We start from the raw sequence: 10,792 nt of genomic DNA on the forward strand, positions 1-10,792 counted from the left end.
AAAAAGTGAATTGCTTTGCCACAGTTTTTTCAGTATTACTTTAGTGCCTTGCTGCAAACAGGTACAAGCTTCCTTCTTTTCACTCTGTCATTTAGGTTAGTTTGGTAGATTAACTACAATGTTGTTGATCCATCCTCACTTTTCTCCTATCACAGCCATTAAACTCTGTAACTGTTCATTGGCCTCATGGTGAAATCTCTGAGTGGGTTTTTTCCTCTCCGGCAACTAAGTTATGAATGATGGCAGTATCTTTGTTGTGAGTGGGTATATTGATACACCATCCAATGTGTAATTAATAACTTCACCTTGCTCAAAGGGATATTCAATGTCTGCTTTTTTCAACGTCTGCTTCCTTCTTTGTGAGGCATTAGACAACCTCCCTGTTTTTGGGGGGTTGAATCTGTCCTTGAAATTCACTACGTGACTGACCGACTTTACAGATAATTGTATGTACAGAGATGAAAAATCGTGTTAAACACTGTTATTGCACACAAAGTGAGTCCATGCAATGTATTATTCAACTTATTTTGGATTTCCATAACAAAGTAATTGAATACTTATTGACACTTTTTTTTTTTTTTTATATAATTCCACTTTGACATTTTGTGGTATTGTGTGTAGGCCAGTGACATAAAAAAATCTACATTTCATACATTTAAATTCAGGCTGTAACATAACAACATTTGGAAAAAGTAAAGGGGTGTGAATACTTTCTAAAGGTATTGTATGTTTTACCATTTAGATAAAAAAGCACTTTATGTATATAGTCCCCCCAATTCAAGAAGTCACAAGTATTTGGACAAATTCATTTATAGTGTATTAAAGTAGTCAAGCATGATGTATTTTGGTCCTATATTCTTTGCAACCAATAAATGCATCAAGCTTGTGACTGAACAAACTTGAGTTTGTATGCATTTGCAGTTTGTTTTGGTTGTGTTTTGGATTATGTTTTGCCCAATAGGAAATTAATTGTATCCAACTGTTATGGAAGAAGGTATCAAACAGTCAACATAATATACTTAAATACAGTAGATTTAGCATTTACTAGGGAGAAGAAATAAGAAAAATGCTCAAAGGGGAGTATGCCCCGGACCCCTCCAAAATCCCCAAAATGTAAATATTAACACAGTAACAGATATTATGGATAGACATGTAACAGAAACCAGTTGTCCATGTGTAATACAGTATAAATATTACCTGTTAATCAACTTATTTACAGTAACTGGATGAGTGATAATAAAGGATGTCGTGTGAGAATGTGACATGTGACATGTGTGAGACATAGATACAGAAAGCCAGAGGTGTAGTTTCAGTGTGTCTGCAGACTGTACAACCCATCCGGCTGGGCTGAGGTTGCTGGTCTGTCGGGGATTGAGCTGTATACGTGGTACGTATCAGACTAGAAAAAAGAAACAGATTCAGTTTAGGGCTTTGAATCTACAGTACAGTAAATTGAATAAATAAGGGGTATTTTATGAGGATGTGACTGAAAGTCAAAACACAGTGAGAGAAAGAGAGATACTTTTATCCTCGAGTCAGTCTGCCTGTGAAAACAATGCTATGTATAATTATAATAATATAACAATATAATATAATACAATGAATAGGACATTTGTGTTGTACTTGTTGTGTTTATGTTTATTTGCAAATGCCTGTGAATCCACATCAACGGGACCTGCACATCACAGAGAGAGACAATTCCATGAGTAAGAGGTTGTGTATGTTTGTATGAGTGTGTGTTTGAGGGGGATCATGTGTATATTACATGTCTACATTGCATGTGTGTTACTTAGTCGAGTTTGCCCTATTCCATTAGTAACAGCCAAACAGAAGTGCAAGTAACAAGGCTTGATGTCATTTCACACTTCTCCTCATGTCTCAAACCCCCCTGCAGATCTACAGCTCTATTCTCACGCTGCTGATGCTCTGACACATTAATTTCTGTTTTAAGTGTTATATATGCGTTTTGATAAGGTTGATAAGGTTAGGCCCAAAGTTTAAGCATGTACAGTAGCTGTGCACTTGCAGATGGTCCCGAGATCTGAGGGACAAACCTGAGGGCATGAACGTGGACAGTACAGAAGTGATCTGAGAATCGATTCCAGCATCTCCTGAATCCACCTGTAGTAGAGAGAGAGGGAGAAGATGAGAGAGAAAATAGAGACTTTTTATCCTCCAGTCGTAACAAACTGTCTGTCTATTCTACTCTCTAACTCGTGACATGAACTGCACCCTCCTTTGTATCACAGGAAGTGTTTGTGGGTTTTGTGTTATTCTGAGGTCTACATGTCCAATGCAATCAAAAATAGTTTATATGACTAAACTCTGTACCTATTTAGGAACACATTTACAAGGTTTAACATGAATTAATACAAATATAAATAATAAATCCATCTTTATATGGTAATGATAAATATTACCATATAAATACAGCTGTTAGTTTGATACTTTGAACATTCATATGTTGAAGCACTACTAATGTAACATTAAGGTCTTGATCCTCAGATCAGACAGTCAGAGGGCAGAGGATGCTGGTGAGAGGAGTTATAGGAGGACGGGCTCATTGTAATTGTTGAAATGGAATTAATGGAATGGAGTCAAACATGTAGTTTCAATGTGTTTGACTCCGTCCCATTAATTCCATTCCAGCCTTTACAATGAGCCTGTCCTCCTATAACTCATCCCACCAGCCTCCTCTGTCAGAGGGGTACATGTGTACAGATTCCACTGTAATGTAGAATAATCACCATGACTCCGCTGCTCACCGCTCCCATAGACACCAAATCATCTACAACAGAAACACATTAAAAATGTAATTACAGTGTTTATACATGCGATTATATAGTTCTGTATGTCGTATGTGTGTGTATGTTTGATGTATTTTGTTTGGAACGTACATTGTCTGTGATCATCCTGTCTGGCTGTAGGTCTGTACAACATAAAAGTATATAAGAAGGTTGTGTTAAGAACATCTCATCATGGACAATACAGAACTAAAGGTTGATACAATCTGCATCATATTCACAAGGGAATTCTTACCTCTGAGAATTGGTTTTCTCTGAAAAACAAATGAGGCTAAATTAATTAAATTGAATATAGTCTAACCTATACAATATGATAAAATGAGTAAATGTTGAAATGACTTGTTTTGCAGAATCAAAAATACTCACTGGTCCTCCTGCAGAAACAGACAGCTGTCAATCCTACCAGGAACACGCCCACTCCAGAAGCCACACCCAATGCTGCCTGCCATAATTGCCCCACTATTTGGTGACATGATGACATCAGCAGAGGTCATCAGCTCTTGTTCTTCTAAGAAAATGTGCACAGCTCTGTTTTCATGTGTGAGAAAAGACAGCTAGAAAAGGATTCTTACCCAGAATGCTTTCTTGACTGTTTGATTCCACTTCACTTTCTGTGGAGCTTTGACCTCCTGGTCACATGCAAGATAGAAGGACAGTTAACAAAGAGAAGGACAGTTAACAAGTTATGTAAATATTTCTAAGAAGAGACAAATGGTTTGATTAATTCTAAAGCTTTGACTGAATTTACATTTGGCTATATTTGCAAAATTGGTCTATGCCTTATTAGACACAAATATTTAGCAAATTCAATTAAACCTATTGGCCATATTTACTTTCAGTTGGACTCGCTGGGGTGTCAGTGGTCAAAGTACAGCAAACAGTCGACCCTGATGCAAAACAAATCATTGATCTGATTATACAAAAATACATCTAAATGGGTTGATTTTAATCAATCAAATATCAACCTCTTTTTGTAATGAGGCAAATTTGTGATATGGAAAAAACAAAACATGGAGAAGATAAAGCTACTCTATTTGTTTTACTTATATTTGCTAACTAGATAAAGATGACTAAGAGACCTGATGAAGGATTCACTGCCCTGCTAGGGGTCAAAGGGGAGGTCAAACCTGGTGAGAAGATATTACTCATATTACACAAGAACAAATGAAAGTTAATGTAATATCTAAGGTCTTTCAATAAGCATGAAGAGAGAAGTACACTACACATTACCTACAAATCAGATGGACTAAAAGTGGTTAAAAATCTGGACTGAAAATACAAGCAGCTATGAATACATCTATTAGTTAACCGGTCAGAGCTTTAGTGAATGAATGTGAACAAAGATATTGTATTTGCAAACTAAGTTAAAATTGGTGGATCTACTTACTGGTATTTGTTGTCACTGTGGTGTCTGGGGTAAAAGTACAAGTAACAGTTGAAACTAGTGGGAAGCAATATGATTACACAAGAATAAGGTTTTACATTCACATTTGGGTCACTTAAATTTACAGGCCTGTAATCTAAACTCTTGACTGTATAATTACTCTTTGCAGAGATGGTCATTTAGAGGCCCAACACACCTTCTGTAGGACTCACTGTCGTGCTGGGAGGCAAAGTAGATCTAGGACTTGGAGTCAAACTCACTGAGAAAACACATATTAATGAAATTAGAATTTGATTAATGATTGTATTAATGATCATCATGGTGTTGTTGGCCTTTTGAAATACCTTCATGATTTGTCTATTCAAAGTGGGAAAAGTAGGACTATAAAATCACTACGGACAGATTGCTTCCTGCCCTGGTAGATTATATTTCTCCTCATTATAGAGATGATAAGACCAGTTCATAAGGTGATCAAGTCTTTCAGGACAGATAAGGTGTTGATTGTTGTTGACAGCTTCCTAGAATAAAGTCACCATGTCATCTAACAGCAGAAGCCTAACAGAGTATAGATACGATCTAAACACTCGACTAGATGAATACAGACATTATAATACTTGTGCTGATGATCCCAGGCGTTGGTGTTGAGGCTGGTGTCATATCTATAGAACAGCTTCATTATCTAACAGAACAGCTTCATTTACACATTAACACAACTGTTCTTATTGCTGAAACTTGTGTTGCTTTGAAATAACAGCAGTGGCACTTTAAAAGCACAAATGTGTAGCCTACCTGCTATAGAAGGTGTATGTATAGTTGTTGGATCACTGATGTGAACTCCCACCAGATCTAAAATCATTTGGGATTGAAATGTGGTGTTTACTTTGTTGGTCAGAAATAATATAGTCATACTAAGAAGATGCTAAAATCAAACTGAGTCAGATCATGAAGACCTGCAGCACTGATAGATTTGTTTAGATAATGACTCACGTGTAAAGCTGTGCCCATCACTGCGTGGAGAGAGAGAGTTTGGTCCTGAGCTCACTCTATAGTCACACCTCCTTACGCCTCACTGACTGTAGACGACTGATCAGATCACTATGTTTTGGAGTGAATTGACAGAACTGCTGTCCGGATGCTGAGGTGGCTTTTCTCTTCTTGATCTTTGCTGTGTAGGATGGCTGACTCTCCTCTCCAACATACAGGTTACATACAGGTGGTGTCAGGACTTAAGGATCCATGAATCAAACAGATGATGTTGAAGTCCTCATAAATATTGACTGTAATGTCTGGTTTTGGATCTGTTAGGAAAGGACAGAGACTCCTTTTTGCATCACTCTATTTGAATGTAATGTATATGTCACAAGTGACACTGACTCTTACTCACCGAGAGCCTGCCATTCTCTTTATATTACGTATCAGCATGTCTTATTTGATATCATTCCTATTTATGAGTGCCATTTCAATGTATCTTTATTTAACTAGGCAAGTCAGTTAAGAACAAAATCTTATTTTCAATGACGGCCTAGGAACAGTGGGCAGACAGACAGATTTGTACCTTGTCAGCTGGGGGATTTGAAATTGCAACCTTTCGGTTACTAGTCCAACACTCTAACCACAAGGCTACCCTGCCGCCCCTGCAGTGGTGCTGTGTGCTGTAAGTTTACAACGATTGCCTTTCTCTTAATTCCTTAACATTCTCACATATTACATGAGTTTGAAAGAGAAAAACAATTCAGACATTGTAATAAATAAACAATGAGAACCCGTGCCTGGAACAGCCCTTAGGAGGGAGTTATCACACAATAATCCTCGGCTTAGATGGACATTTTGCTTTTGTAAAACGGTTGCCAATATTTAAACTAAACTAAAGATTAAGGACCTGTCTTTCATTCAAGACGTATTATTGTTCTGAGTAAATGTGTTTTATTTACATCCTTCCACCAGGACATATGCTCATTTTGGAACGTTGCTAAATGGGCACAGCCAAACAACGGAAGTGATGGATTTCTTTCTGACCAGAACTGTCCCAGAACTTGGGGAGGTGTGTCTGCGCTTGTGCTGCAGCGGCAGGTATACAAGACCAAACTTTACCAGCATCACACATATCAGTGAATCACTGTGACATATGAAATACAAGTGATAGTGTAATCAATCTGTAATAACTACCTAAAGAAGTAACAAACGTGTTAAATTATTATGTGACGTACAGTCATATCTAGGTCCTGATTGGTCAACAAGCTGATTTGACGCATCAAACAGTGTTATTTCACGTGTATCTTTTTTGAAAAGCAAAGACCCAAATGGCGTTCCATACTTTTACAGATGCACAATCGAGAGCATCCTGTCGGTCTGTATCACCACCTGGTACGGCAACTGCTCTGCCCCCAACTGTAAGGTTCTCCAGAGCGTAGTGAGGTGTACACAACGCATCACTGGGGGCAAACTACCTGCCTTCCAGGACACCTACACCACCCGATGTCACAGGAAGGCCATAAAGATCATCAAGGACAACAACCACCCGAGCCACTGCCTGTTCACCCCGCTATCATCCAGAAGGCGAGGTCAGTACAGGGGCATCAAAGCAGGGACCGAGAGACTGAAAACAGCTTCTATCTCAAGGCCATCAGACTGTTAAACAGCCACCACTAACATTGAGTGGCTGCTGCCAACATACTGACTCAACTCCAGACAATTTAATAATGGAAAATGTATGTAAAAAATGTATCACTAGCCACTTTAAACAATGCCACTTTATATAATGTTTACATACCCTACATTACTCATCTCATATGTCTATACTGTACTCTATACCATCTACTGCATCTTGCCTATGCCGTTCTGTACCATCACTCATTCATATATCTTTATGTACATATTCTTTATCCCTTTACACTTGTGTGTATAAGGAAGTTGTTGTGGAATTGTTAGGTTAGATTACTCGTTGGTTATTACTGCAGTGTCGGAACTAGAAGCACAAGCATTTCGCTAGACTCGCATTAACATCTGCTAACCATGTGTATGTGACAAATACAATTTGATTTGATTTGATACTTTCCAGTGCACGACACACTGACATCACATACAGATGTGTGTGACTCTTGGCTGCAGTAAGAAAGCCACGCCATCTGCTTCCATTCAACATAGCCTAGATTTACATTTTTTTTAAACATTTGGGGGGCTCTCCTACACTTACAATGATGTGTTGATTCTTGCTTGAACAGTCACTAAGAATATAATTTGGTGTTGATCTTTGTAAAATAACTATTTTGGATGCATCAAGTTGTTAGCTAGAATGCTAAACACTCACTGACATGGCCATAGGATGTAGCCAAAGAGACATTTTACTGGTTGAAGTTTGTTATTTTGAAGTATAATGCAGTTGATTTGCGATGATGACACAAACATTATATTAAGCAGGTCATTCATTGAGCCTTAAACTCCAATTATAATCCAAAAGTAGTGTGAAATGCACTCATATGCAACATGTAAATAGAGACTTGTTTTGTTGGCATTCTGTCACCATAGTGGATTGAGCAGTCAAATGGAATGGTGAATAGACCATTTTTTTGTGTTTGTATACGTTGCCGCACGAGGGCAATGCGCGCAACGTTTGCAAACACAAAAAAGGGTCTATTCACTATACCATTTGACTGCTCAATCTACTATCTCATCAGCCCAGCCAGGCAATTTATTATCTTGATCGCCACTGTAAAAAGCATTTAGATATAATATCCCATTTATTTTAGACTAGCATTTGGTTTTCAACCGCAGAGATTTGTATTAATCTTGCTGTCTGTCTCATTCCACGGGGATGCTGACCCATGTTGACTCCAATCCTTCCCACAGTTGTGTCAAGTTGGCAGGATGTCCTTAGGGTGGTGGACCATTCTTGATACACACAGGAAACTGTTGAGCGTGAAAAACCCAGCACTGTTACAGTTCTGGCACCTAGTAGCATACCCCGGTCAGAGGCACTTAAATATTGTGTCTTGCCCTTTCCCCCTCTGAATGGCACACATACACAATCCATGTCTTTAACCTGTCTCCTCCCCTTAATCTATTTACTGATTTAAGTGGCTTTAATAAGTGACATTAATAAGGGATCATTACTTTCACCTGGATTTACCTGATCAGTCTATGTCATGTTAATGTTTTGTATACCCAGTATATACAGCATCTCATGGAAGGATGAAATCGTATGGATGAATTCATCAAAATAACGTTATTATTGAAAATATGTCAATCATTATTTGAATATTTTGGTAATCCGTTGTTTTGTCTGGTAGCCAAAAAGTTACATATTGCAGCTTAAAATTCATAATAATGATACTGACCTTTGGCTTTGAGGAACTGGAAGGTATCTAGACATAACAACATGGGTCATTATCATGCTCTTTTTACCACTATGAAAAATAAGAAAACATGAGATGGGAACACTTTACACAAGCTGGCGAAGCAGAACAGTCTGTAATGTATTCACAGCCATGTTATCAAGCAGTGGTCATTCTTATCTGTACAAAATGTAAAATAATGACAGAGAAATATAAATCAATAGGATGATCAATGGAATAAGACACACTTATTATAACCATAACATGTTGAAATATTAAGAGTTCCTAAAGTAAAAGACTAAAAGAGGGGAAAGAAGAATGGAAAATCCTGTCGCACAAACAGATGATGGAAAGGAAAAATAACTCACCAAAAAGGAGGATGAGCAAAAACAGATGACCAGCCATATCAGGGATGAACAATGTCATTCTTTAGACAGCTACATACATACTGTTAGTCTGACTTCACAGAAGATGGTGGTAGTGACTGGGACAAAGATTAACTGTTGTTTCAATAGAAAAGCAGATGTGGAGCTTGTTCACAGGAAAACCACAGATGTCTCATATGACAACTGTGGGCTAATGTCATGTTACAGAAGACAAGGAGGCTGAACATTGAGAATCATTTATCGTTAATTATTTTTAGTTTCTACAGCTCCCTGTCTTTAACAAATTGCATTTTGTATCATTATTGCAGGCAATTCCATTTTTAAAACCAACAAACTAACTTGTCTTTCGGAGAAAAATATTTATCTTCGACTTGTTTTAAGTTTTTAACAGCTGCACAATGTTTAGCTACAAAAACCCTGCATTTGTGGTTGAGAGTTTTAGAATCTTTAAAATGTAGAAGGGTTTTCATATTTAATTTATGTTTGGTGAGTCACGTTTAATAATATGCCAGAGCAGTGAAGGTAAACTGATAAACGCAGTAAAGGAAAGGATGGATGGAAGGAAGGAACGGAGGAGAGAAGAAAAAGCGAGTTCACACTACTCGGACTAATCAGTGAACCTTTAATGCTCTGCTGTCTGGTACCTACATTTCAGCGCTCGTTCAGATAAACCGCGTGCTTTGCTTGAAGTGCATAACATTGAACCTGTGTAGGCTGAGAATGCAGTTGCTGTTTTTAAACTAACGTTTTTATATAGCCTAACTTTGATATTAACCGTTTGATCATGCTACCAAAAAAAAAAAAGCAGCAGCCGCTGAAGAAGTAACGGATATTTGGTTAGATTTGTTAGTCAATTTCATTGTTAGAATCCAGCAAAGCGCCTGATGTGGCACGAAAAACTCCTCTTCATCCACCCACGATGGTGTTGGTTAATGAAGCGCTGAAGGAGTTGGACTCTCAAATCGTCTCATCACAGACCATTCGCGGCTACATAACAGAGAAATATCCATCTGTGGACCTGATGAGGTTGAAGTACATGACACGCAAGACCCTGAAAATAGGAATCAAGGGCGGGGTGTTGGTGAGGACATCAACTCGATAGCAAACGGCGCACAGGGGAGGTTTCGGGTAAGTGACCCATTCATGTCTAAATCTTATTCAAAGTAAATGCCCAGTGTTTCCAGATTTCTATGAAATATGACCTATAATTTACAACATGAGTGAAATGGTTTTCCTTCCCAAAAATTGTAATTGAGTATGTTAAAGCAGCATTCCTGTTTGAATAGTGTTTTTTATTCATATATTACTACATTGGGCAATTAAATACAATTTCCAGTGGCACACTGACTCACGTAATGATGAAGCCACCATAGGCTACTACTCACGGTGATGGCCAATGCGCTCCTCTTGGCAATAGCCTATCTCAAGATGAGCTACTTTGAAAAACAGTGCTGCTGGTCACTAAAAATTGGAAGTTGAGAATTATATTGGTTCTAGAGACAGTCTTCTATTTTTAGCAGTAGACATTTGATTTCCAAACTATGTTTTTCAAACTATGTAATTTTTATATTGAAATGTGCAAACAGACAGCTGCTACCAACTACATATCATCCATGGATGGCAGTTCAGTTCAAATCAGAACTGGCAGCCATTGCTAGTGTACCCATGAGTTTCCACTCAAAATGGCAGGGTAAGAGGATCCAAAAATCGATGTATTATGTCTATGGCCACAACACAACAAGCTGTACATTTTGGCATGCATGCTGCCCAAATTGCAGCCTTCCAGACTGTAGGCAACCAGTAACTACCAAAATAAAGGAAACATTTGAATAAATGATGGACAATGTTTATGGTGTGTGTCGGGTGCGTTTTCCTGTCATGGTTTAG

At 38.1% G+C, this 10,792-nt stretch overlaps 1 protein-coding gene across 1 annotated transcript; it reads right to left on the reverse strand.

Annotated features, from left to right (window-relative positions):
- Positions 1 to 632: 632 nt before the first annotated feature.
- Positions 633 to 5,586, reverse strand: LOC110493201. The gene is made up of 12 exons (XM_036948412.1): positions 5,573 to 5,586; positions 5,176 to 5,243; positions 4,978 to 5,034; positions 4,385 to 4,447; positions 4,192 to 4,245; positions 3,638 to 3,691; positions 3,377 to 3,433; positions 3,171 to 3,263; positions 3,040 to 3,058; positions 2,898 to 2,929; positions 2,748 to 2,788; positions 633 to 2,121 (listed from the first exon to the last, which is right to left on the reverse strand). Exons 1-12 carry the CDS (start codon positions 5,584 to 5,586, stop codon positions 1,954 to 1,956), a joined length of 720 nt encoding a protein of 239 aa, XP_036804307.1. The 3' UTR covers positions 633 to 1,953.
- Between the last annotated feature and the right edge of the window lie 5,206 nt (positions 5,587 to 10,792).

Source organism: Oncorhynchus mykiss, chromosome 17 (assembly GCF_013265735.2).
Source record: "Oncorhynchus mykiss isolate Arlee chromosome 17, USDA_OmykA_1.1, whole genome shotgun sequence".
NCBI lineage: Eukaryota > Metazoa > Chordata > Actinopteri > Salmoniformes > Salmonidae > Oncorhynchus > Oncorhynchus mykiss.

Bases quoted from the DNA above. Each gene is read 5' to 3' on its own strand.
- LOC110493201 (XM_036948412.1), bottom strand. The intron at 5,035-5,175 runs GTGAGTCATTAT...AAATGATTTTAG, and splicing joins TGATGGGCACAGCTTTACAC to ATCTGGTGGGAGTTCACATC. The intron at 4,246-4,384 runs GTGTGTTGGGCC...GCTTCCCACTAG, and splicing joins GACAGTGAGTCCTACAGAAG to TTTCAACTGTTACTTGTACT.